This window comes from Rhinatrema bivittatum, chromosome 19 (genome assembly GCF_901001135.1).
Source record: "Rhinatrema bivittatum chromosome 19, aRhiBiv1.1, whole genome shotgun sequence".
In the NCBI taxonomy this organism is placed as follows: domain Eukaryota; kingdom Metazoa; phylum Chordata; class Amphibia; order Gymnophiona; family Rhinatrematidae; genus Rhinatrema; species Rhinatrema bivittatum.
This window is the reverse complement of record NC_042633.1, coordinates 37543302-37570520: the sequence shown is the minus strand read 5'-3', so window position 1 is coordinate 37570520 and position 27219 is coordinate 37543302. Positions and strand designations below refer to the sequence as shown.

At 50.9% G+C, this 27219-nt stretch overlaps 2 protein-coding genes across 4 annotated transcripts in view; both read left to right on the top strand.

Moving 5' to 3' along the window:
* Positions 1-8402, top strand: part of MAP2K7 (mitogen-activated protein kinase kinase 7) — a 28653-nt gene extending 20251 nt beyond the window's left edge. For all 3 annotated transcript variants that reach the window (XM_029584589.1, XM_029584587.1, XM_029584588.1), the window contains one exon: positions 7186-8402. In XM_029584589.1, coding sequence (XP_029440449.1) covers positions 7186-7291 — 106 coding nt within the window. In that variant the 3' untranslated portion in view covers positions 7292-8402. The remainder of the gene's footprint in view (positions 1-7185) is intronic.
* Positions 8403-12647: 4245 nt separating this feature from the next.
* LOC115080389 (transforming growth factor beta receptor type 3-like) lies at positions 12648-26775 on the top strand. Its single transcript, XM_029584533.1, has 11 exons — positions 12648-12674; positions 13260-13362; positions 16788-17032; positions 18759-18920; positions 19351-19452; positions 20478-20630; positions 21594-21878; positions 23274-23427; positions 24803-24913; positions 26006-26131; positions 26631-26775. The coding sequence occupies exons 1-10, from the start codon at positions 12648-12650 to the stop codon at positions 26125-26127; spliced, it is 1464 nt and encodes a 487-aa protein (XP_029440393.1). The 3' UTR covers positions 26128-26131; positions 26631-26775.
* The last annotated feature ends 444 nt before the right edge of the window (positions 26776-27219 follow it).

Sequence of the window (27219 nt, the reverse complement as noted above, 5' to 3'; positions counted from 1 at the left end):
TGCTGGTTTTGAATTTACTCAGTTGCTGATTTTAGTCTTGTTTGGGGATTGGATGTTGTTGGGCTGGGAGGGGGGGGGCGCTGCTTTGATTTTTATTTTTTTTTTCACCTACACGGCAGCCGTTCCCCCCCCCCCCCCCCCCCCCCTTCCTCCAGTATCCACGATCCTCTCTTGTCTGTTCCTGCATCTGCGGAGCATCCTATAAGGTTTACCCCGGGGCGTGTTGGGGTGCGGCTGAGGCCGCGTGACTGGTGGTGAAAGGGGAGGGGCTTCCGCTGCTGAACAGCACAGCTGCATCCTGGGTCCCTTGGAGGGGATTGGATCGTGGGAAGCGGAACCCCCTCCCGCTCTGAAAGATTTAGCACCCGAAGGAGAGGTCGATGCTCGGGTTCGGTGCGAGCGAGCCCTAGAGGGAGGCGACCGGTCCTGCTCTTTCATTTTAAATTCAGATTTTTGCTCTTCGGGAGAGGGTAGGTAGGTTTGAGGATTACGCTTGGGACTCCTCTAAGAGATGAAAACCCAGCAGCTTGCTTTGATTGTCTCAGGGGTTTCTTTTTGTCTTTCTACAGCTTTCTGGGTTTTGTGTGTTTATTTTTAATTTAATTTTTTTTTTTTTTACCAAAGGAACGTGCGCTGCTAACACGATGGAAAATGAGGATGTGGCGCGCTTTTATCTGTTGTATTTTGCAGCGGACAGGTGCATGGCTGGTGGAGAGGAGTGCCCAGGGTCGCTGCCCCCTCCTGCCCGCTGTTTTAGTGGTCACTTGGGATGGAAAGCCTGCAGGAATAGCGCGAGGGCCAGTGCAGGCAAATCTCTCTTTTTTTTTTTTTTTTTTTTTTTTCAAGTTGTACTTGTAACTCGGTTGGAACGCATTTCAGATTCGGTGGGAAGGGAATTCATTTTTTTTTCCCTCCGAGGCCTCCTGGGATGTAAACCTTCTCTCTCTCTCTCTCTCTCTCTCTTTTGGCCTCCCAGCTCTGTCACAACTGGCTGACCTTGGAGAAAGTGGCTTTCACTTCTTCTAATCCCCGGTGTGTGTGTGTGTGTGTGTGAGTGATTGCATCTCCCTGTGCCTCGGCTGTAATCCTCGCCTCTGCTGTTCATTCACCTTGGGCAGGTCACTTGATCTCTGGGCCTCGGCGACCCCCATCTCCAGTCACAGAGGGCCAGATTTCGTTCTCTTGTGTCATGTGAGGACGATTGGCTCGGTCCTGCTGGCACTTCGCGCGTGCTAAGTCTGGGATTTGCTGTTCAGGTGTGTCCAGCTGTGGATGGGTTTTGCTGGTCAGCCACACTCGGCCATGGCAGGAGGCAGAAAGTGGGATTTTTGGGTTGCTCTGAATGGGAGGGCCGAGACCGGTCACTGGTGGAGACGGGGCCTGGTTTTGCCTCCGGGTATCCCACGGTTATGTAAGGTCACCAGCAAGCTTTGGTGTTTTTTTGTTGCATGGTGCTGGGGGAGACATTCACTTAAGTTTCCACGCCTGCTGCGGTTTCTTCCTTGCTCTTCTTTGAGCCCTAATACAGTTGTCCATATCCCCCAATAGCACTGCAGTCTGGTACATCTCTGGAATAGTAGTAACTGCATTGCAGATGGGGGGTCCTCGGTACTGGGGTAACGGGATGCATCAGCGGAGTTGGATGTGGGGGAAGTGAGGTGGAAGGAGGGAGCGTTCTTAGTACTGTAATACTAGGGGGTGCTGCATGGGAGTGTCGTTACTGAAAATAGCAAGGGGTGCTGCCAGGAAAGAGGTAGGGCTGTGTGCGACTTCTGATCATGTCCCTCCCCAGTAGGTATAGGGCTTAGAACAGCTACCGCAGAGTCAGCAGCTAGGGGGAGGGCTCCTTAAGGATGAGGAGGCACTTCAGCTTTTCCGCTGATACTCCCCCAACAGGAGTGCGCTGGGTTTTCATGTTGTGGGCACCTGTGCCCTAGAACCCCCCAGCTCCTTGCACACAGGCCACACTGTGTGGCCTGAGATGTAGTCGAAACAATACCAAGCGGTGCCAGACTGTTTCCCTGAGCCATCAGCATCTTGGATATTGAGCGGATAGAACGAGACCGAAAGGGAGGCAAAAGCTGCAAGGCCTTAACGTCCGATCCTCCCCAGTGCTTGCATTTGAAGCTTAAATGTGGCCGCTGGATGTGTAGTGCTCCTTCCAGCCACCTCTGACCAAGCGGAGATGAGCGATAACAAATTAAGTGCAGCAAAACCACGTGAACAACTTCCATATTTATACCCGGGCCTTTGGAGCAGGCAGGTGAATAATCGGTCCTTACTGCTCTTGCTCTTGAGGGCCACCAGTTTTGAGGAGGTTCATGCACTTGAAACGGAGCATTTGCTGTTCAAAGCCCTCTGATGGGAGGGCGACTCACAGCTTCATGGAATGAGGTGGCAGGAAGATGACTTGTTCTAGGATTGTGCTGGCGATGTCTTCAGGATGGAGAGCGGACCTTTCTAGCCAGACTGCATGTCGGCACATTTCCCCCTCCAAATGGTGGTTGGTGCACCTCGGATTCTTTTCCTTGTTCTGCTGGGCCCTTTCGTTTTTCCTCTTTGTGGCTTCGGAGATGGGTATTGTAGGTTTCTGACTGTTTGCTTCTGTAATTACTGAAGTCATGGTGTTTATCTGTTTATATCTGAACTGCACTGAACATGAAAGATGGCCCTGAAGTTTGCAGCTTAGATTATTTGATCACTTGATGGGTGTAAGTTGCTTGCTAAAAGGATTGACATTGTCAGGGCAGTGGTGGTTGAAAGTTGGTAATGGCTACAACTAGAGGATATTCGGAGCCAAATCTGTTTTGTTCTGTCTGGAACCGTATTCGGGTGTCGCTGGAGGGATCAGTGTCTCTCCTGCTTGTTGGGGTTGATCTCGCAGGATCTGGTTGTGACGTGGTATGCCAGTCCACTGTTGGCGAGAATCTGCATCGGGTGGCTTACTGCTCAGTCACTGACTAAAAAAACAAAATGGAGGCCAGAGTGTTTTCTCATGGCTGTCGTTGGTCCCTGCTGGTTTAATGGGTCTGCAGCAAAGAGCTTGTTTTCTCAGAAGCTTGCAGGTCAGGTAGAGTAAAGTATTGCCCCTGCTGATTCCTGCATCCTTGCCCTCTTTGGAACCCTAAAAGGGGACTCTGTGGGATTGGGAGTTGGGTTCCCGGTAGGAAGTTGATCCACTTCGGGTCGATGTGCATAGAATTGCTGCTTGGCAGACTAGATGGGTCTTTATCTGTGTTATTTACTAGGTTACAATGTTTGCCATGCGAGAGAGTCCTGATGCCTCCTAAATTCAATGCTGGATAGCATGCCAGCTGTTACCCACTGTATTTGCACCATGGTTTCATATTTGGTGGTCTAGAACATTCCTGTTTCTGTGAGGATGCACTCGGTGTGCCTAACTTTTGGATTTACTCCCACACTTTCTGTTGCTTGGGCAGAAAGGACTCTCCATACCTTGACAGGAATGAACCTCGGGCATGTTGGGAGTCCTCTCGGTCTCTCGTATTTACCGCTAATGCCCTTCTTAGTACCTGCATTTGCCAAAGATGGGATGTAATTTGTGTAGGTGACAGATCGAGGTTGCTTGGAAATTCTTCTTAATCAGGCCAGTGGTCACCAATAGGATGGGGACTATTTGTGTCTTTCTACCACATTTTCTTGGCCTCTGATCTGGGGATTCATGGTCCAGGAACATCAAACAAATCATCCTTAAGCTAGAGGTAAAGAGAGATTTCCAAAGCACTTGTAAGAAACGGTTGTAGCCACCTGTGGCATCGGGGCTTGCCTGTATTATTTTGCAATTGCTTGGTTAGTTGGGTGGCAGTGTATGTAAGGCATGGCAGAGCCACCCTCCTCGGATAAAATTAGCACGGGTAAGAATATTTGAAATGGGCGAAAGAAGCAGGAGCTTGGGTTATGTTGAACCTGGTAGCAGAGATGTTGATGGGACGCAGAGCTTGGAAGCTTCTAAGGTTGTGTTGCTGGAATATTTTGAAGGAGTTAGGGCAGGTGGAGGAGGAAAGCAAGGGACCTCTTGGGATGAGGATCCGTCGGGGCCCTTGATGACTGAAATGTGAAGATGGTGAGAGAAAGTAAGAAGGCTTGAGGTGAGATTGCACGTCTTGAAGGAGGAGGTCTTACTGACATTGAGGCTTGCATGCAGCCTGGCTGAAGGAATTCCCCCACATTTAATGGGCTTGGGTCTAGAAGAAGGGTCCGTGGCAGGTTTTAAAAGTAGGGTTTTCAGTCCACGTGTAGTTAAGCTTTGGAATTTGTTGCCAGAGAATGTAATGAAAGCGAATAGCGTAGCTGGGTTTAAAAAAAGAAAGTTTTTGGGCAAGTGTTTGTGAGGACAGGTCCACGAAGAATTGATTATTGGCTGGCCAGACACGGGGCCCGCCACTGCCTCCGTTTGGGAAGGAACAGCAGGGGACTGGTTTCCTGGGTGGTCGGAGACGGAGCACTTGACCATTGGTCTGCCCCAGCTTGGATCCTGCCGTTGCTTTGGTTTACGTTTTTCCCCCAATGCCGGCAGGAGGGAATCTTGGTCCACCTAAGTTACTGCGTCGACTTCGGCTGTGAAGTGACCTTTTTTTTGCAAAAAATCTTTGGTATTCCTTATGAACTCCATCAGTTGAGGAAAGGTCACCTCAAACAAAAGAACAGACCTGCCGTATCTTCTTGGAATTACGTTTTCTTAGGACCTGGCTGAGCTGCATTTTCATGAAGAAGGGAAGGGATTGGACGTAGCTGGTGGTGACCAGAAGGCCATAGGATAGGGGCATGCGGATAGCAGTAAGCAGCAGCTCCACCCTTTTATCTCCTCCAGTGGTTGAGAACCCCATGCTCTGGATTTCTGATAAGGGCATAGGTCAGCCTTTCAGTCAAGTGTGAATCTGTATTTTTATTGGCAAACGGCTACTTTTTCCAAAAAAAAAAAAAAAAAGAAACCTGGTAGAATTAGAGGCTGCACCAGATAATTTGCCAATGTGTAACCCCTGTCGGCTGTGAGCCCAGAGATGAGCGGCCAGAATGCTCGCGGCCTGTCCTGTCTCGCAGAAGAGTCGAGCAAACCGTTTTGATGTTGTCTTGTATCGTAAGAGATTGCTGCGGCTTATCTTTCCCGTACAAGCTGGGTGTTTGTGGCATCCTCAAACAAACCCATCCAGTGGCTCCGACAGTGCCTCTGGGCGGGAACCCCCTGTACACACAATAAGAGGGCATGGAGGGCTCCATGGCTCCACTGCGGACAGGCTGAGTGAGTGAGCGTTCTTGCTGGCCGTGATGGGCTCCGTAAGGTGGTGCCCGGTGGCTGTCGCTTCCGTTTTTAGAGAGAGAGCTGGGATGCTGGGTATCTGCTGCCGTCCCCTCGTGGGTGGAACCGCTCGGGTCCGCGTCGCGCCTCGCCACGATGCCGTCTTCCTGCCAGGGAGCCTCGCCCGCGCTCCTGCTTTGATCGCGTTTGAATGTTTTGTTTTTTTCCGTGTGCTTGGGGAAGGGGATAAAATGCAGTTTAATGCATTTTTTTTTTTTTAAGTTATTTTTTTTTAATGTTTTAATTTAGAACAAAATCTGTTAATATTTTGTAATCTTTTGCGGTTACGCTGTGTTAATCGTTTTAAAACTATGCTGGCTTTGGTGATCAACTAGAAAGCATTTTTTTTTTCTTTTTGTTTTTTTTGTTTTTTTGAGAAAAGCCAAATGTGAGAAGAGTAGTTTGATTTGTTATATTAAAAAGTGTTGGGGGGAGGGTAGCATTTTACTATATTCTATACATATATATTATATATATTATATTATTATTGTTATTAAATGTGTATGTTAAATAGGAGTACCTTTTTATCTATACTGAACAAAGATCTGAAGGGGTTGTCTGCTTTTTAACAGCCCAGGCTGGCAGCAGCCTCGTCACTCCTCCTTTTGTCTGCTAGACAGATTTCCTTTGAATTTGAGGGGGCGGGGGTACCTGGCTGAAACTATTCCTTAAAATGTTGTTGTTGTTTTTTTAAATAACCCAAGCAAAGCGTTCAAACTGCATTTGCTTGTGATCGAGCACCGCTGGGAGCTGTAACGAGAGAGGGGGGGCTTCTAGCACTGCTCCGAGGACTCAGGTTAGTGGGGGACGTTTTACAGAATCGATCCGTATGAGGGAGCGGTGCGTTTCACCGCCTCCCTCCCTCGGTTATTTTATTTTTATTCCTTGGACAATGGAGGGGGTAGCGCTCCCTCTTTATCAGCTGGGCCTGAGTGGCTCTCCAGGCCACCCACCCATCTGTCAGGTACTCCTCGAGGCACGGGGGGGGGGGGGGGGGGGGGGGGGGCTGAAGTGACTTCCCAAGGTCACAGTGAGGCGTCGGTGGCAGAAGCAGGATTGCCAGCCCTCGAGGCCACCTGATTTCCCCCGAGTGTGCTCCTTCCGGGGCTTTTATTGGTATCTGGTACTGCGGCGGCCAACAAGCCTCCGCTGTCCAACTAGAAAACTGCTTGATTTCCTGACTCGGGCTTCCTCTGCCCATCTTGGCCCTCTGTGACCTTGAGCAGGTCACTTTTATCTCCCGGTGTGCTTCCTTCTCCTGTTGGCTGTGCGCATACAGCCGCAGAGACTGTTTGGACCCTTTCTGCATGGCACGTGGTCACTCTGCTGACTTGTAGCAGGATAAAGCGTGACTAAGCTTTTTTATACGTGTAGGGGAAGGGATGGGGGATGCTCCTGATGAGCTGGGCAGGAGCAAGCTAGGCCCAAGACTTTTAATCTTGTGGAGGGTCATAGTTCACATGCACTTCTGCCTAATTGAAAACAAAAAAAAAAGTGACTCAATTTTTACATTCTGTGTCAGAGGACCTACTTCTATTTTTAAAGCAAAATATTTCAAAATGCCAAGCTCTTTAAATGTACCTAGGGAAATGTTTGGGTTTTTTTTTGGGGGGGGGGGGGGGTGGGGTGAGGAATGGAAGTTGTCTTTTTAGAAATAGATTTAAGGTTTCAGTACCAGGAGATGATCCGGGAAAGGGTAACATCCACAGCAGGGCGTGACTATCACTTATTGCTGCGGATGGACAAAATTACGTTCCAACACGCCAAATACGGTTGTAGGCTGATTGGGGGGAAAGAAATATGGTTTCTTCGTACTATTTTTATCGCTTGTCCTGTGGATTCTGTCTTTTTTTTTTTTTAACTTCCAGCTCCTGGTTGGAGGGGCGTCTGCAAGAGCTCCGCTCCTCGCTGGAGGACAGGGCATCCATCTACGAGAAGTCGGATACACAAAGAAAACTGAGCCCTTGCGCGTGACACTGCAGTGTTTCGGTCCTTCCCGCTCTAGCCTCTGTTTAATTTTTTTTTTTACTTTTTTCCTAAAACGTTCAGCTGGTTTTAAGCAGTATTTCTCTGGCGTGCGGGAAGTGGCCATGTTGGGGGGATTTTTCTGCCAGAAACTTGCACATACCCCCCTGGTGGCATTGTCTTGGGCCATACGTTTTTGTGAGGTCGCACAAGTCACCTCTGACACCATTTTGTAAAGGAGGCTCCCCCCTGCCGTGCACGCCGGGAACAGTTTTCTTTTACTGATTTGTGAAACTGAAGTTTTATAAAGAGGATTTCTAGATGCTTTAAATCTCATGGCGGTGGGCATTTTCTCCTTTCTGTAAGCCTGTTGGTGTCTTTCTGTTTTGTGACTTGACAGCAGTCAGGAAACGGGGAGATCTGTTTTTTTGAATTGATGGGACGTGTGGGGATCGGGTTGGATTCCACCACCTCCCACTACAAAAATGCCAGCTAGCCACTCGGGGTGGGGCGGTGCTCATGCCTCATGGGTTGGAGCCTCAGTGAGTATTACAGAAATAAACGGATTGCCATGATGTATTGCCTTGGGATTGGGTTGCAAACTGCCCCCGCTCCTCTGGGAAGGGAAGTGTCTCTTGCCGATTGTACCTCACTGCTTTATGCCTTGTTGAAAAGCGTTCCTGGGCCTTACTTGTTCTCATGACCACCGCTTTTTTTTTTTTTTTTTTTTTTTAATTTTTGCATGTGAAAGGCTGTGTCTGGAAAGCAGGAGCGTTGCCTCCCCCTGGTTGTGTGCATGGTGAAATGTGGCATAGAGAGCTCGAGCTGGGTTTGGGACGGCCCAACACCCAGCCTGAGCTTTATATGCCGCTTTCTCTGTGTGCTGAGAGGTCGGTGGCTGCTGTCATGGACGCACTTCCCCTGCAGGACCTGGCTGCAGTTTGTTTTGGAAGAATCCTGCCTTTTTTTTTTTTTTTTCATTCCAAATTTTGATTGTATCTTTGCCTGTATTGTTTGAACAAGCCGTAACCTATTTATTATGCATTTTAGACAAATTGTTTGGACATGGTCAATTTTTCCTCTGTCACAATTCCCCTGATAAAACAATTATGGACACATCCATGCTGAAGTGGTGTTGTGTTTCTTTTGTGTCTGGGTGTGTGTTTGTGTTCTCCCTGTATCTTTTATCATGCCCTGGACAAGTGGGATGAATTTTCCCCCCCCCCCCCCCCCCCCCCATGTGGAGGGGGAAAGAGTTCATGGTACCATAGCCAGACCATAAGGGCTGCTGGCGGAGAAGAGTCTGCAGACCTTTGCTCATCTACAACGCACGCACACATGGTAGCACAACTTATATATACAGCACAGCTATTGTAACAAAGCATACAGCAAAAAGTAACATTGAGAGCAGTCCAGGGCCCTTCGGCAGTCAATGGAAAATGATGCATCGAAAGAGGGTGGAATGGTAACTTAGCTTATTTCATATCCTAGGCATAGCTTTCTGTAATGCCATGCAATGATAGTGCATAGATAGCCTTTGTTTTTTTTATACAGAAGAATTTGTCCTGTATAAATTAATTGCTGTCAGCTGCTCAGCATCAGTACAATGCATGAGCCCCATATTTTAGGGATGAGGGCCCTTGCATGGAGTAGTTCAATAGATCCCTAGAGCCAGCAGTGGGGCCAGGTGCTTGCACAGAGACAGACAGGATGGAGGTGGTCCCGAGAAGGGTGACAAAAAGGGTGGGAGGCCTCCATCACTGGACTTAGGAGGAGAGGCTGAAGGACCTAAATATATATAACCCTGGAGGGGAGATGGGATACAGACCTTCAGATGCCTGCAAAGTTTTAATGATGCATAATGACAGACCTTTTCCACTGGAACAAAATCAGTAGAACTAGGAGGGGTCACGTAATGAAACACCAGAGAGGATGACTCTGAGCCAACGTCAGGAAATATTCCTTCACGGAGAGGCTGGTGGAGGCCTGTGCCCTTCCGGAGGAGGTGGTGAAGACAGAAACAGTGAGATTTCAGAGGGGCAAGGGATAAGCTCTGTGGGTCCCTAAAGACTTTGAGGATGGAAGTGAGGAAAAGAGCGAATATGAGGTAACTTCCTGGTGTGGTGGTTACTACCCTTAACCAATAAGCCTTCATACGCTGGATGCAACTCCACTGTCACTGGGAATCCACTGGCTTGTGCATTCTCCCCATAGACACCAAAGGGAAAGGCCCTTCATTACATCTGCCCTTGTATAGTAGGCTGTATATGGCAGGAGTAGCTCAGTCTGCCCGCTCCTCCCTGCTTGCTTGCTGTCCTCATCCTCTGCCACCAAGTGCAACCACTACTGTACAGCAACATGGCGGTCTCTGTTGAGACAGCAAATCCCTAAATGGAACACTGGTGCTGCCAACTTTTCAGAAGGCAGGCAGGGGGCCACGTGGCGCTTGCTTTTAATACTCCTGCTTCTTGCATGCCCTGATGAAGAGTATGTTTCTAGACCTGGGAACTGTGGGGTTAATAAATAGCAGAGGAAACACCTGTCCTAGCATAACTGGTTTGAATTTACTTCCAAGGAGGCTTAGGTCTGGCCTGGCCGTGCTAAACCTCATCTGTCACTAGCTGGTTTGCATGGAACCTAAATTTAAAACCTATAAATGGTCGTCCTTTGTTCAAAGATGTGTACCTGTCTCTTATTTCTTGGCTGAGGTATAAGAACATAAGAAATTGCCATACTGGGTCAGACCAAGGGTCCATCCAGCCCAGCATCCTGTTTCCAACCGAGGCCAAACCAGGCCATAAGAACCTGGCAAGTACCCAAAAACTAAGTCTATTCCATGTAACCATTGCTAATGGCAGCGGCTATTCTCTAAGTGAACCTAATAGCAGGTAATGGACTTCTCCTCCAAGAACTTATCCAATCCTTTTTTAAACCCAGCTACACTAACTGCACTAACCACATCCTCTGGCAACAAATTCCAGAGTTTAATTGTGCATCGAGTAAAAAAGAATTTTCTCCGATTAGTCTTAAATGTGCCCCATGCTAACTTCATGGAGTACCCTCTAGTCCTATTATCTGAAAGTGTAAATAACCGATTCACATCTACTCATTCAAGACCTCTCCTGATTTTAAACACCTCTATCATATCCCCCCTCAGTCGTCTCTTCTCCAAGCTGAAAAGTCCTAACCTCTTTAGTCTTTCCTCATAGGGGAGCTGTTCCATCCCCTTTATCATTTTGGTTGCCCTTCTCTGTACCTTCTCCATCGCAATTATATCTTTTTTTGAGATGCGTAAAGATTGCAGAAGCCCAGATCTATGCTTATAAGCAGGGACAAGTGGCTGTGACTTCCAGTTGAAGTGCATTGGCAGAGTTGGGGGTCTTGGTACTGGAATAGCAGGGTGCTGCAGGGCAGGAGCGAGGGCATTAGAGCAGGGTATGAGAGAGAGGTCTCTGCCAGAATAGCAGGAGCTGCTGTGAGTTGGAAATCCTCATTTAAAAGAAAGGTAATTTGAAAATCAGCCTGCACTTGCCCTGCCAGTGATTTCTTGGAAACTGAATGCCACTTATAACTTCATCAACCTCACTGATTAATCAAAGATCTTATTTCCACCACTTTCCGTCACCGTTGCTCGTCTGACACTATAAAAACCCTTTGAGCCCCTGGCAGAACCTCCAGCCTGAAGTCTGCAATCCCTTGGCTGTCTTACTTGCAGAGAGAGAAGTTGGAAACCTCAAGGTGCAGGTAAATGTGTGGCAGCCCCCTCCGGGTATCGGTGCGTGGATAATAGCAACCCCCCCCCCTCCCCCTTTCCAGGTCCTGGTGCATGAGGCAGCCCCTACCAAGTACAGGTGAGTGTATAACAGCCCCCCTGCCAGGTACAGGTGAGTGTGTGGGAGCCCCATCCCCTAGGTACAGGTGAGTGTGGAGCAGTCCGTCCCCCCCCCAATATATCCCTAGGTACAGGTGAGTGTATAACAGCCCCCCTGCCAGGTACAGGTGAGTGTGTGGGAGCCCCAGCCCTAGGTACAGGTGAGTGTATAACAGCCCCCTGCCAGGTACAGGTGAGTGTGTGGGAGCCCCATCCCTAGGTACAGCTGAGTGTGGAGCAGTCCCCCCCCCCCCCCAATATATCCCTAGGTACAGGTGAGTGTATAACAGCCCCCCTGCCAGGTACAGGTGAGTGTGTGGGAGCCCCATCCCTAGGTACAGGTGAGTGTGGAGCAGTCCCCCCCCCCCCCCAATATATCCCTAGGTACAGGTGAGTGTATAACAGCCCCCCTGCCAGGTACAGGTGAGTGTGTGGGAGCCCCAGCCCTAGGTATAGCTGAGTGTGGAGCAGTCGTCCCCCCCCATCCCAATACAGGTGAGCGTGTGGGAGCCCCCCCCCCCTTCCAGATACAGGTGAGCGTGTGGGAGCCCCCCCCCCCCCCCTTCCAGATACAGGCGAGTGGAGGGCAGCCCCCTTGGTCCAGTCCGTGCTCCTACCCTGCTTCTCACGCACTGGTTTATTTATTTATTTATTTAAAAACTTTTATATACCGGTATTAGTATGCATACATCATACCGGTTTACAATGTAACTTTAAAGGTAGAAATTACAATGAACAGGGAGGGCGAACAAGGAGGAGTATACAAAGAGCAGGAGGTGGAGGAATTAAAGCAATAAATAAAAACTGCAACGGACTATTTACAGGATAGTGATTCTGGGCGAGGGCTCAGAAGATGGTGCCAGAAATCTGGGCCAGAAATCTGGGCTCAGGCTCAGAAGATGGTGCCAGAAATCCTGGGGATGAGTGCACAGCACAAGGTGTAAGGGACTGCTAGGGGGCTCCTGGTTCGTGCCGTCTCTAGAACAGGACTCGTCTTCCCTCCCCGATAGGTTTCCAGGATTCCCCCTTGCAAGAAGAGTTTATATCTCAGTTTACAGGGTTCCTAGTGACTGAAGCTGCTTCCATTTCTGTTAACAAAGGGTCATTGATCCCCCACCCCCTGCTAAGCTGACTCCGTAAAGTCACCAGGTCTAATGTGTCGAGCCTCCCACTGGATGCCATAGAAGTCCTAGGGGGGATTCAAAGTTAGATAAAACCCGTGGGAATGTCAGATTTACCTCCCCTGTGCTTCTTCAAACTCTCCTGGGCTTTACAAGATTAACAGTAGCAGAGCTAGGAACTGCCAGTAGATGAGAAAAGTGGCTACCGACTTTTTTTTTTTCTCCTGTTTTTAAAGAAGTTAATGATAGGAGGTGGCACCAAGGCTCCCTGCATTGGCCTTTCTCCTAGCGCTCTGGGGTAGCCTGCCCACCAGTGCATGACGGTAGGTGCACGGATGCTGCCAGGTTATCCTGAGACATGGGAACACCTGACATGCCGCTGGCACGGATGCAGAATGCTGTAAGCACTCAAGGTGATTTTAAACTATCCCCTTCGATCAGTCGTGGGGCCAGTACCTGCTGGTCCTAGAGTCGCTGGTCTGTGCTGTCAGTTTTTACTGCTTGGGTGTCCTTCCCTGGACTAAAACGTTATTCCAGGGAGAGAGATGGATTCAAGTGGGCATTTTACAGAATTGTATTCTGCTCCATCAACCTCAAGAGGTCACCCCTTTTGTGCCCTTAGCTAGTGGGTGGGCAGGACAGATGAAAGGAGGACCTGGGGGCTGTGCTTGATGGTTCCCTCGGGAGACCCAGATGGGCAGATAGAAGGTGAGAGGCTGCAAACAATGGCTGCTTGAAGAGAGCCAGGCTGGGCTTGATGGCTCCCTCGGGAGACCCAGATGGGCAGATAGAAGGTGAGAGGCTGCAAACAATGGCTGCTTGAAGAGAGCCAGGCTGGGCTTGATGGCTCCCTCGGGAGACCCAGATGGGCAGATAGAAGGTGAGAGGCTGCAAACAATGGCTGCTTGAAGAGAGCCAGGCTGGGCTTGATGGCTCCCTGACGAGAGCTCCTGACCCAGTTGCTAATTTTCTTTGGTTTCACTAGGGGTGGAAGACCAAGTGCGGTGACCCCCCTGAGTGTTGGCTGGTAACCATGGGCCTGATGCTCCTGTTCCTCCTCACCCTTCCTCCAGCCTCTAAGACAGCAGGTAGGTGCTATTTGTGTAGTGGGTTTTTGTTTGTTTGTTTTTTAATTTAAGGTCATGTTACATTTTCCTTGTTTTTAACTTGTGTTTTCTTGTCTTTTCCCTGCACCCTTGGTGTAACTCTACTGTCCACCTGATCCAGAGAGTAACCAAATTATCTGCAGTCATTTTCCACATCACGCCATGGTCTCCTCTCCAAGGGAAACATTCCTCCATGCCTTGCCCTCCTCCCTTTCTCGTTAGCATGGCCAACAAGCTCCATCCAGGTCATTGGGGACAGGCTAAACCAGTCCTGCTTTATATTATTTTTTGTACTTGTGTTCAGGTTCTCCCAAGAAAAGCAGGAAGGCTACGAGTCCTAGTATGCAATGGAGGGTGAAGACAAAACCAGAACTGGCTCAGCCTTGTCCCTGATGAGATGGAGCTCGGTCACCTCACTCCATTCCCTGAATTAACATACGCTACCTATGCACCTCGCTTTCCTTTGTAAAGGCAGGCAGCCCCAAACCTGTACCCCAATCTTCAGGTAACATAGTAATGATGGCAGAAAAGAGCCAAATGGTCTATCAAGTGTGCATGGGATTGATTTATCATCTTGGCCAACCATTGAACCCTACGGATTGGGTAAGTGTTACTAAATATGTTTTTCTGAAGGGGTAAGGAGAATGTCCCTTCTCCGCGTAAACTCAACTAGGCAGTAGCTGCCAGTAGACTGGAACCTGAGCTCCTAGGGATGGGGGTTGCAGCCTGCTAGCTCCTGGCATTCTTGGCATACAATATGCATGAGTTCCTACCAGAGGTAGGGTCCCCTTCCTCTAGGTAAGAAGTTGGGTCTCTCTTAAACTGGTTCAGTCTGCCTGACTGTACTCGGGGAATTTTTCTATCGAGCCTCATGCAACTACTCAAGACACAAGTCTAGTCAGAATGTATCACTTCATTCTTACCTGCTCTCGTCACTGATCCATTTCACTCTTTCCGAAGTAACTGTAACTTCACTCCCTGTATGCTCCCTGCGGTGTCAGGGCTCCAGCAAGAAGCAGATGCGCAGGGCTGCAAGGATATTTTCCCAGGTCAAATCTTGGAATACAAGGAACGTTGCTTGTCCATGAGGACTTTCCCCACGTCTATTTAAGATCCTTGCCCTCTGATTGAGGTTACTTGTGATAGTTGGTAGTCAGATCATCTAGATCAAGTTAAGTTGTATGTCTGCCTCTTCCCGAGCTGCCTTTCGCTCATTGAAAGAGAGCTCTACCAGATTCTGGTTGAGAAGGGGAAGACTGGGACTCATGGCTTGTCCTTAGAGACAGTTGCAATTTTTCTGACTCCTTCAGCCTTACAAGCTCACCTTCTTCCCAATTGACTGCACCATGATCGCTCCCATGATGCCATTCCACTCCAGGATGCCAATGCCCCACTGCTCGTCTGTCTCACTGCAAATTGGCAGGAGCAGGGTCTATGTTGCTGGTCTTACGACAGATTCACCACTACTCTTCCTCGCCAAAAAAAAAAATTCAGCCACCAACTGGGTCCAACATTGGGTGCCATTTTTATGTAGGCCGATAGGACCTGAAGATCCTGGGCCAGGCTCTGCTTTTCATTGTTGGAGGGCAAGCCAGAGCTTCCAGGCCCTACAGCCTCGCCTGTTTCTTATGTTCTTAAGGCTGGTTGCTGTGGGGTGAAAGCCAGCCTGCCCTTCTCTCCTGTTTACGCTTCTGGAAGGCGCTCAGCTGGCGACTGGTGAATGACAAAGTCTCCAAATCAGATCCTAGGGACCTGGAGCCCTCCACCTGCCATGGGAGCAGCCAGGAATGATTATTTTCTGTACACTCAGCCGCTTGCTAGATGTTAGCGCTTTTTTAAAGTTCCCAGACAGCCTTGGGGAGCAGGAAGGCCAATGAACCTCGCGCCCAAGTAATTGCTCCCCTAAGTGAACCACAAGAAGTGACCGAGAGCCTGAAAGAGCAGCAGCACCGCCGCGGTTGCGCAATCCTCCTCCTCTTCCTCGGGTTTCTAGGTCTCGCTCTCTCTCCTTATCGTCACAGTGTGCAATATTTTTCCCAACGCTTTCTAAAAATGAGTTTTTGAGTAACAGCATTTGCTATAGCCACAGACTCTCTGGGTTCAAATGCTCTCTTCTCTTCCTCCCTCCACCCAGTCTTCAGCTGTGTCTGTGCTGTATTCATGCTTTAAGTGTACGGGTGGGACACTGTGCATAGAGCTCTGAGGACCCACTCTTCAGCCGTCCTTGCTGTGCTTGCTTTACACATCTGTGCGTGTCATAGAATCCAGGGTTCCTGATGTTTCTTGACATTGCTTAATAATATGGTATCTAAGGTGCCTGACGACTGCTGCTGCAGAAAAGAACACATCCCTGGCTTCAGATGCCACTTTCCCTGTGCAATAGCTTAAGGAAAAGGTGGGTAGGGGGCACAGTTGGGTTTCACAGCAGCGCTACCTGTCAGACCCCACCCCCAAAGGTGGGGGAGGGGGGTGCTCCTCATTTTGCTGAGTGTTTTCCATTGTTGGTGGGCCTGATTTGCATCCCTGCCATGAAGCATGCCCACTTCAGAGCCCTAGCCTGTTGCCATTTCAAGGAACAGACTCTTGTTTGTGCTTTTCAAGCAAAATCGTAGAAAACATCCTTCTCTAATTACTGCCTGGCTAATCCCCTTATCCTTGGGGGGGATGAATGAGCAGAAGGCAGTAACTGGACCCAGGGCTGAGCTTCAGAAAGATACTGCTGCTGGGTCTGGCTCAGGTTACGCCGAGAGGGAGGGTTAGGTTAGAAGTTCAGCTGTAGGGAAGGCTGAATCCTGTGCAGAAATTTAGAAATCGTAGAAAGACAGCAGCCGAAAAGGGACCTCAAGGTCAACTAGACTCATAGGGAGAGGGATGGAAGGAATACCAGAAGGTCATCTGGAGAAACGGAGCACTGGAGCTCATTTAAGAAGGCTGGAAGGGAATTCAGGAGGTCATCTGAAATCCTAGAAAGATGGGACTGGAAGGGACCAGGGGAGGTCCTCTAGGATCACAGAAAGGTAGGATGGAAGGAATCTCAAGTGGTCATCCATACAGGGCTAGAGGAGGTCCCCTGCATCCAGGCAGGATCCACTACATCTGAACCCGTTTGGACCAATGCACGTCTCTCTTAAAAACCCTCCAACGAGGGAGATGCCATCACCTGCCTGGGTTCGGTTAGACCTACGGAAGGAACCTTGCCCTCCTCTCTTGCACCCTATGTCAAATGGCCTCCGGATTCTTGCTAGGCTGTGGTACCTTGTACAGAACCAACTCAAGATTTGTCCCAGAACGTTGCACATGGGTGTCTGACTCCCCGTAAATGCTGCCGCCTTATGTTGGTCTGCACCGAGCTCACATTTCTTTTTTCTCTTTTTGGCTTCCCTGCTTCTCCACTCCCACCCCGGCAGGTCTAAAGGAGACCCCAGGCTTCCCCCCGCCCATCGTGCCCCAGAACCCCCACTGGGCGAACTGGGTTGCGAGTCCCCAGTCAGCACCCTGGGAGAACATTTCGAGAGGCTCGGAGGAAGGATGGGGTGAAAGTGGCGTGGGAAGCTGGGAAGAGCTGGCAGGAGGAAGCAGCCCAGAGAAGCTCATGTCCGTGATGTGTCTCGAGAAGAGAATGCTCATCCACGTCCGTAAAGATGTCCTCCTGGTAAGTGTTTTTTTTGCACCTCCTCCTCGCCCCAGTTCCCAGATTCCTTTGGTGACTTGGGGCTGTGGGCTTCTCTGGCAGATGAAGTCTTGATGATCCCATTGGATGTGTGCGCAGGATCTGGATAGTGCATCTGCAGGGTACCTCTGAAGCCATTTCAGAGGGCTGGGTGGGGTTAGGGTACTGCACGCCATCTATGGATCCTATGAGGTGAGGAGCCAAGGGGGAAGGAGGCACAGATGGCTCTTTTCGAACTAGATTTCACGAAGTCAACCCAGAGTGAGATGGTGGTGGAGATACAGTTTGGGACAAATGGTCACCATACACTAGTGAAGGTGGGGTAGGCTCAGGAGTGGAGAAAGGGTGGCGAGTGGAACGGCCTCCCAAAGGGTGTGGGGGAGGGCCAAAACAGAATTGAAAGGAAGCCCGGTCAGGCAAAGAGGGATCCCTGGTTGTGGGGAAGGAAAGGGTAAAGCCAGTGACCACGTAGGCTCTGCAGTATTACAATACAAAAGGGAGAAGGGAGGGAGCGGACAGACCCGGAGGTCTTTGCCTGCTCTCGTTTTCACTGTTTCCATAATAATGAAAGTTTTGGCCTAAACTATGCATGAGCTGTGCCTGTTCTCCGTGCAGTGAAATGACAGGGAGGCCCTCCGGGGGTTGCCATGGACCCAACTTAGGGCAGAGCACTGGAACGGTGTCTACAGCCTACAGCCGGGGGGAGGGAGCTTATGCGAGAACCAAGGCCATAGAGGAGAACCAAGGCATAGAGTGAACCCACGGCCAGATGACAATAGGATCCAGTGAGGGTGCCTGAATGGGAGGTGGAGCAGTCTAATGGACAAAACATTGCCCTGCTGAATCAGAAGTAGTCCTGGGACATGAGTTCAAAACTCCCCTCTTCCACAGGCTCTACGTTTGACTTTTGACTTCTACGGCTGACAGCTGGGATAGGTACCCGCAGCGTGGACAGGAATAACTGGCCCACGTGGTCTTTTTCCGTCATAATCCACAATGTTCATGTGTTATCTTCTCAGGCCTCGGTTTAGCCAGGGCCAGTGCAAGAGTATTTGGCACCCTAGGTGAACCTTCAGTCACGCACCCCCCATCCAATGCTCCCTTCTTTGGCAGTATTGGCTTTTCCCCTCTGGGTCTCATGCTGGTGGGATTTTTGCCGCCCCAAAAATGTTGACGCCTTAGGCGACTGCCTAGTTTGCCTATTGGAAACACTGGCCCTGGGTTTATCCCACTGTAATTGGCTAGGATGGAACCAACACGGATATTATTGTTACCGTCTCCCCCTTTGTAAGTTTACAGTACATGCCTGATGCCAGAAAGGTGCCACCAGTCTCTCTGCCCTTGAGGTAGTCGCAGCGATTCTTCTATATTACGGAAAGGAACAGCCCTTGAAATTCTCCTATTATAATGAATGAAAGCGTGTTTTAGATTTTAAGAAAATATTGACTACGGTAATATAATGAGGAAAGAGGGTCATCTCTGGGATAACCAAAGGAGACAGATTACCATGGATTGGTAATGAGGAGGTATAATCTGTATACAGTGGTATGAGATGTAGGTTGCAAGTGAACTAGCCCAAGGTCATACATGGGGTTAAACATGGCCGCCCAGTTATTGCCATTAAGTTGCTTCTTCCTTGTCTCCTTGTCTTACAACCGTATTTACCTCTGTTCCCTTTCTCCCTGACCCTCCCTTAATTGTGACTCAGGCTCTTGGATATTCTGCAGCCCAGGTCACCCTGCAGGACCCCAGGTGTCAAGCCCAGTCCAACAGCAGCCACTTCCTGCTGGAATCCCCCCTCACTTCTTGTGGCACGCTGCCAGGGACGGGCATGGACTCCGCTCCCGGGGTCCTCCTCTATTGGAACGCGGTGAGTGACCCCCAAATGACTGACCCCCCCGAAAAACCCAACACGAGCCAGAAGAGGGACGGCAATGGGTAGGTTCGCCACCTCGCCCAGGTCAATCCAAAGAGGCGGATTCACGTCTGCTTTCAACCCATTGCATGCTGGGTGATGTAGTTCTGATTTCCCGAAGACTGGCTCAGCTTGTTCCTAAGGGCCTGTCATTGTTGGCTAGCCCGACTGAGGGGGGAGGGTAAAAAAAAAATATATAGATGGACCAGATTCAACTATGTGAAGCTCTGGAAGGGACCTAATAAGGCATTGTATCCCTCTCTCTCGCTGTAAGGTGGAGAAGAGGGATCTACAGATCACAACCAGCAGGGTGCAGGTTACGTGACCGCCGGCTACGGGCTACCCCTGTCTTTTGTTCTGTTTTGGGTTTGTTTTTTTTTATCAGGTTCTGCTGAGGAGGGACCCCAGATTCCCCTCTCCCGGCAATGGCTCGGAGGAGACACTTCCCAGCCGGCAGGCGGCCGAGAAGAACCTGCAGAGGATCAAGGTAAGATGCAGGGGAAGCTGCTGGTCTCGCTCCTCCTTGGGATTCCCTGCCGCTGCCGGGCTCTGTGATCTCGCCCTATCCCTGGGATTCCCTGCCGCTGCTGGGCTCTGTGATCTCGCCCTATCCCTGGGATTCCCTGCCGCTGCTGGGCTCTGTGATCTCGCCCTATTCCTGGGATTCCCTGCCGCTCCCGGGCTCGGTGATCTCGCCCTATCCCTGGGATTCCCTTCCACTCCCGGGATTTCCTGCTGCTCACAGTGATCTCGCTCTATCCCTGGGATTCCCTGCCGCTGCCGGGCTCGGTGATCTCGCCCTATCCCTGGGATTCCCTGCCGCTGACAGTGAACTCGCCCTATCCCTGGGATTCCCTGCCGCTCCCGGGCTCGGTGATCTCGCCCTATCCCTGGGATCCCCTGCCGCTCCCGGGCTCGGTGATCTCGCCCTATCCCTGGGATCCCCTGCCGCTCCCGGGCTCGGCGATCTCGCCCTATCCCTGGGATTCCCTGCCGCTCCCGGGCTTGGTGATGTCACACTACATATGATGTCAGAGAGTCGCCCCATTGTTGCGACCAACGAGGTGGACTCTGTCCTGGAAAGTTCGCCCCTCAATAAATTGGTTCTTTTATAAAGTGCCATCCACCTCTTCTCATTTATGTGATTTGCCAGAGACTGCGTCGCAGCATCCCAATTCCAGTGCACAACTTCACGTTCTTAACTCAAATGAAGAGATTGAGGTGGTAGCGAGCCACTGGCTACTCAAATAGGCTTTTTTTTTCAGCTTGGAGAAGAGACGGCTGAGGGGGGATATGATAGAGGTCTTTAAAATCATGAGAGATCTAGAACGGGTTAATGTGAATCAGTTATTTAGTGTTTGGGTACTTGCCAGGTTCTTATGGCCTGGATTGGCCTCTGTTGGAAACAGGATGCTGGGCTTGATGGACCCTCGGTCTGACCCAGCATGGCCTGTCCTTATGTTCTTATGGCTTTTGAAACGCCAAGATTTTACACTGGCTCCCTCTGTGCAGTTCACCTGTGCGTATGCGGCCCCGTCTGATCTCTCGAGGGCACGTCTGGTCCCCAGAGAGGCTCTTCTCCGCCTGGAGGCCTACAGCTCGGAGAGCTTCCTGCAGCAGTGCGGGCCCTGCATTGTCCCCGCTAACAGCCGGGTCTTCATCGAGGTGAGTTCCCCCACCCCTCTGTGTGACACCCACCCCCAGGAGATGAGCAACCGCGTGCCTGCCACCCCCCTTGCGTCATCCGCGCCACGGCGAGCCCCGGTTGTGACTGACCGATCGATCTTCTCACCCGCCAATCCATGAGTAAGATTCAGATCGTTCTATTGCCATGACAAGTTTTTACATGCAAGAGAAATAAGCTGCTGGCAGAGTAAAACAAAGAAAAAAACAAAACCGCGGTACAAATAACCCACACAAAATAAGATAAAAATATAATCCTAACCCCCATAAGAAAATCCTAAATAAAAATGTTATGTAAGGTGAGAATCCATACGGATACCGAGCAGGAACGGCACCAGAGCCGTCCTCAGTTAAAACTTTCACGGGCCTGTTTAAGCAGAAACGCCCTGAGCCCAGCACCCCCTCCTCTCCCATACTCCCCCTCCTCCTCTCTTTACACCGAGGGTGGGGGGGGGCTGTCCAAACTGAATATGGTGAGAGCTTTGTCGGGGAGCAGGTCCAAGCTCGGGGGCTTCACAAAAGCAAAGCCTCCATTTACAAAATAGTTTTAATATCGGGCCCTTTAAAGAATGGTTTGTTTTGGGGTATTTTAGTGGATTCACGGGGAACCCCCCCCATCCCTGTCCAGTTAGAGTGGATTTTGGTGCTGATGGCACGGACGAGAGGGGGGTGAGGTTAAGCATGGCCTGGAAACGCTGAGCCTCTTGCGGTTCTGATCCAGATTCCACCGGGACTCGGTCAAGACTTAAAGGGGGTAAAGCACGAGGGGCTTGTGGAGTAGGCCCTGAGCTCAGCCAGGGGGGAAGGGATTTGGCTCCTCCAGGCTGGCACTGCAGCTGCCAGCACGGCTCGGCCACGAGGGAGGCTGTGGCTCCGGTGCCGGCCAGCAGACGGCTGTATCTAAACTTGCTCTTTGCTTCCCCCCCCCCCCCCCCAATTTTCCAGGCTGTCCTCCTGCCAACCGACTCCCGGATCAGCTTCTCCGTGCGCCTGTGCCGCGTCTCGCCATCCTCTGATCCTGAGGCGGAGTCGGAGTTCGTGGTGGTGCGCGACGCCTGCCCGGCAGACCCCGGCGTGACCACGTACGGCAGCCTGACGGCGGAGGGCTCACCCGCTCAGGAGGTCCGGCGTTTCGCCTTCAGGCTCCGGCCGGTCTATAATGAGTCTATCCAGTTCCTGCACTGCCAGCTGGCGCTGTGCTTCAAGGAGGGACCCTGGGATGCTCCCAAGGTTAGCACTGGATGTCTCAGAAACTCTCTCCTCTAGGTAATGTGAAGAAAACAGAAACCACAAGATAGGTCCCGTCTACCGTGTGAGCAGATCTACAAGATTTCCATATACACCTCACTCCTGCCCTGCAGCACCCACTGCTATTCCAGTACTGAGACCCTCACACACAGCTCTGCCAATGCACCTCACTCCTGCCCTGCAGCACCCACTGCTATTCCAGTACTGAGACCCTCACACACAGCTCTGCCAATGCACCTCACTCCTGCCCTGCAGCACCCCCTGCTATTCCAGTACTGAGACCCTCACACACAGCTCTGCCAATGCACCTCGATCCTGCCCTGCAGCACCCCCTGCTATTCCAGTACTGAGACCCTCACACACAGCTCTGCCAATGCACCTCACTCCTGCCCTGCAGCACCCCCTGCTATTCCAGTACTGAGACCCTCACACACAGCTCTGCCAATGCACCTCACTCCTGCCCTGCAGCACCTCCTGCTATTCCAGTACTGAGACCCTCCCCCACAGCTCTGCCAATGCACCTCACTCCTGCCCTGCAGCACCCCCTGCTATTCCAGTACTGAGACCCTCACACACAGCTCTGCCAATGCACCTCACTCCTGTCCTGCAGCACCTCCTGCTATTCCAGTACTGAGACCCTCACACAGAGCTCTGCCAATGCACCTCACTCCTGCCCTGCAACAACACCTGCTGTTCCTCTACTAAGACACCACCACCACTACTACACGGACGCATGTGCACACAACTTTACCAATGCAAAGGGTGGATAAAGAAAGGCATAAGCTAGCGACATTGTAGGGCATGGGCTAACCAGGTTAGTCCCAGCAGGCTACATCTCCCCAGAAACCAGTTTGGGTTGGTGACTGGCCAGGTACTGTCCAACAGCCTCATTAGTTTTTTGTAACAGTTTAGATGATTGCAAAGCTTGTGGGTAAGACATGGGGGGTGGGGGGGAGAAGAGAGATGTGTTTAAGTATGGAAACTTGTGTGCTTATCTGTCCCGGGTGGTGGAGGACGAAAGAGGGAGGCAACAAAATGACTCAAGAGAGCGATACCCTGTAGGTGGTCAAGCTTGTACAGCTGACAACTGGGAGATATCCTCAACAATATCGAAAGAAGTAACTGGGCAGACTGGATGGAGCAGTTGGTCTTTCTATGCCGTCATCTGCTACCGTACGTTGCTCTAGATATGCTATGTAAGCTATAATAGCAGGAGTAGGCCAGTCTCCCTCCAGGATTTCGGTCCCTGGGATACTCGGTGTGATGGTGGTGCTGTGGGCGTTTCTTTGGTGCCTGCGAACATTACAGACCTTGAAAGAAGTGACCTCTGCTTCCTCCCCTCTCCTCAACGCTCTCTCTCTCCCCACCCCCACTTAGTGCCGCCCCCAGGATCTCGCCTGCGCCGGTGGTGGTGGTGATGTGAAGTCGGTAAGCAGGAGCTTCCTCCGCACCGTCTCCAAGCCGATGATCGTCACCATGGCAGGGGAGGCGGAGGCTCCGGCCCACGCCCAGGACTCCGGTGCTGTCATAGGTGAGAACCCGTTCCCCATTGGGGTGGGGGCTGTGCAAGGGGTTCAGCCAGCCTGCGCCAAAACGGGATCTGTGGCCTGCCCTTTCACTGTCATTCTGGCCCATATTCCCTTCCCGAAATCCTTACGCGTTCTGGGTCTATCCAGCTAAGTCTGCATGGGCGGCCAGCTCTGGAGCGAGTGGGGGGGGGGGGGGGGGACGGAAACCGGCTGCACATTTCTGGTGTCTGGTATGGCCTGGAGGTTTTATCAGGGAGGGAAGAGAAGGATCCCTTTATCTCCCAGCGCCTCAGTTCTAATCCCCGGCTCAGTCAGTGTTTGGTTTTGCGCAGGTTGCCGCGTCTCCTCGAGCCTTGGGTCTTGTGTTGAGGAAAAGATTAGGATCAGTGGAGCTTTGGGCGCGCTTATCTCACACCTGCCCTGCGCCGTTCTTTTCCCCCCTCACAGGCGGAAAGCCGCGGGTTCTGCCGGAGGCCACGGAGGTGGAGCTGGGCCCCGCGCACGCCGGTGAGTCTTTTCCGGGTCCCCGGCTCATCGCTCAGCCCAGGGCTGCCGCTCGCGGTTTTTGCTGCCCTGTGCGAACAATTACTGTGCTCTCCCCCCCTCCCCATTCATTCGTTCCCTGTCCCGGGCCCACCAAAAAACGCCCAGCTCCTTCAGTGAGACATTAAAACTGACCCCACCCCACTTCCCCGAATCCATGGCTGGTGCAGGGCTGTAAGGTGCCCCAGGAGAACCTCAGAGCCTTGCACATTGCCCCCCGTCCCATTGCACACAGACAGTTAAGAGTTATGCATTTATATTTTACAGGAAAAATATCAGAGTACAGTATTCTGAGGTAAAAATATCACTTACATCATATTTGCATGCACTGCTGTGATGCCAACCAGAAATCCCTGCAAGAGATGATATTAGGCCTGTGGTGTTGGGTGTGGGCTTGACGCTCCAAAAGCCTGAATACACTTCCTATTAGGAGAATGCAGAACATAAGCAGACCCTCACCGAATACAGAATAGAGCAACCATAAAGTAGAAATACAAACGCTCAGACAAAAACCGAACTGGAAACCACAAGAAGCCGGACTCTCTCTGCAGTGCAACAATGAAAAAAAACACAGAACCATCACCATTCCTCAAACATCAAACAATCAAATCAAGGAATAAAATAAATACATAATCAAAATTCTAACAACATTTTAATAATATTTAAAAAAAAAAAAAAAAGCTGATGAATAAAAGATCAAATAATGAAAAACTCATATACAACTTTTTTATAAATGTCCCAAACACCAATAAAATATTTCAAAACAGCCACGACTATAAACCAGGATCAAAGAAAGGGGGTGCGCCTCTGATCCTCTTTCCCTTCCCTCTGCAGTAGATGCCCAGCAGGAAGTCGAGATGGGAGCCGTGGTGGGGGTCTCTGTCTCCGCCTTTGTGATCGGGGTCTTCCTAATTGGCGGCCTCTGGCTCATCTATTCCCAGACAGGTAAGTGATCGAGCTCTCCCCCCTCCCCCCCTACACACACACACATCTGGCGCTCACCTCATGAGGGAAGGGGTTTTGGGGTTGGAAGGTGGTCAAGTGTTGAGCAGGGTGGACAGGAAGGGGTGGGTAAGGTTCTGTGGGAACCGAATGGCTCTGCCGACTGTGACACTCTTGGTTTGTTTGGGTTTTTTTTTTAAACGAGACACTATGCAAGAATTAATATCCACCCGCCCGCCCCGTTGCTGGGAGAAACTGCAGCAGCAGGCACAGCCATCCACCACCCCCCCCTCCTGCCCAGCAGTCTCTGTCTCCATCTGCTGGAAGGGAGGCCAAACGCAGGAGTCTGCACTCATCTGGGCACGTCCAGGGGAGTTTCCTGGAATCCTCTTCCCTTCCCTTGCGGATGAGCCTGGACTAGATGGTAAGCTCCATGGAGCAGGGACCACCTTTTCTGTGTATCAGTACATTGCCGTGCGTACGGGATAGTACGGCAGGAGTGGATAACACTGGATGTGTGATCTATACTGGGGCGCACACATCAATCCAGCCTCCGACTTTACCCTGGGGTACACAGGGACAAGGATGGGTGGGGTTCGGGGTCTTAAAAAAAAAGTTTTAGGTCACACTAAAGCTGATTTCTTGATAGGTTGTTTTTTTTTTTTAATTACGTAGATAGAATTCAGTGGTTTTGTTTGCTTGCATTATTTTTATTTTCCTAAGGGCATTTGATGTGGGAGTGTTTTTGTAGGTTGTTTTTTTTTTACATAATTGCATATTATTTTCCATTTCCCCTGGTAGATAGGCGGTAGGTGCCGACTCTCCTGCGGTCAGGATTGCATGCGTGGGTGCCTCTTAGGACATAAGAGCCATGCAGGGTGGGCACTGTTCTCACATGCAACAGAGCGTGCACCAAGGCTGTTTTATAAAAAAAAAAAAAAGCCACTGCTTAGCTGAAGCATTGGTACTAAGAAACTGAAGATCTGTAGTGTCTATTTGCTGGCCTGCAATGAATGACTTTTCTGTGCACTCACTTGCACCCTTCCCACCTCCCTCGCATATAATTCTTACCACTACTCTCTCTCTCTCTCCTAGACCCAGGGAGAACCTCACTCCTAGGACTGCCAACACCCCTTCTGACTGTCGAGAAACCAAATAAGATCCCTCTGACAGGGGGACCCCCAATGGAGAGGTTCTCGGTGGTGGGGGGTCCCTGAACAGGTAGGTGCCAGGCCAGCCTTGTACACCTCCTACTCCTGCGTGTGCAAATCCATGCCCAGCGCTCGCCCAGCTGCTTCCACTTCACGGGTGCAATGGATGACACCCCTCCAAATTCCCCCCCCCCCCCCCCGCTACTCCAAATGTCTGCAAGCAGCAGATTCCTGGGTTCCAGTCCCCAGCCCGGTCGGTGCAGCTCAATCCTTGACATTGATCTGTAAGTTTGCGCACTGAATGGATGCACCGAGCACATTCCAGAGATTCACTGAAACAATTTGAAACGAACACATGCTTCGGTTCAGTCATACTAAGGATGCCACCCGTGGACGAGAACCATTTTTTCACAGTCCCTGACGACCGAGGGAAGGGATTCTTCCTAGAAGAACTCCCCTCTTATAAGAACATTGTGGTAGGGCCTCCAGGCTGCTTCCTGCGATGGACATAACGCTCGGCATTTTCTCTCACGTTCTTTGGAATTTACTCTTCTGATTTCTCTCCGCAGGTTGTAGAGGGTGAATGACGTTACCTGGCAGTGGACCGTCTAAATCCTTATGGCATAGTTGCACGGGCAGGGGACCTCTCTGTCCCGGGGGGGGGTTGGCTGGCAGGAACAGAATGTGGCCCTCGTTAGTCACCCTACCTAGAAAGCTGAGCTATTGTAATAAAGTGTTTTGGTTTTCCACGCAGCGCGGGTGTGTGGTGTCTCCCTCATTTACACCGGCGATGGTTTATTTCACATGGTCTCGGACACAAGGGTGAGGGGGTGCTGAACATTTTCGTTTCAGTCTCCTGTGAGAAGCATGGCACTCCAGCACGCTGCTATTAGAGGCATCATTTCTGTCTACCAGCAGTGGGACGGTTAGATGCAGCTTGGTGGTGGGAGCATGAGCGGCAGGGTGAGGATATGTCTCTCCCTCTCTCGTGGAGGGACAGTTATAACCAGTCTTGGGGTGGGCAGGCTGGGGATATCTCTATGCCTCTTTCGAGCGGAGGGACAGTTATGCCCAGGGCTTGCAGGTGTCAGTTGCACTGTTACACATCAAAAGAGGACAGAGCCCGTAGTCTGTGTGCATCGCTATGGAGTTTTTGGT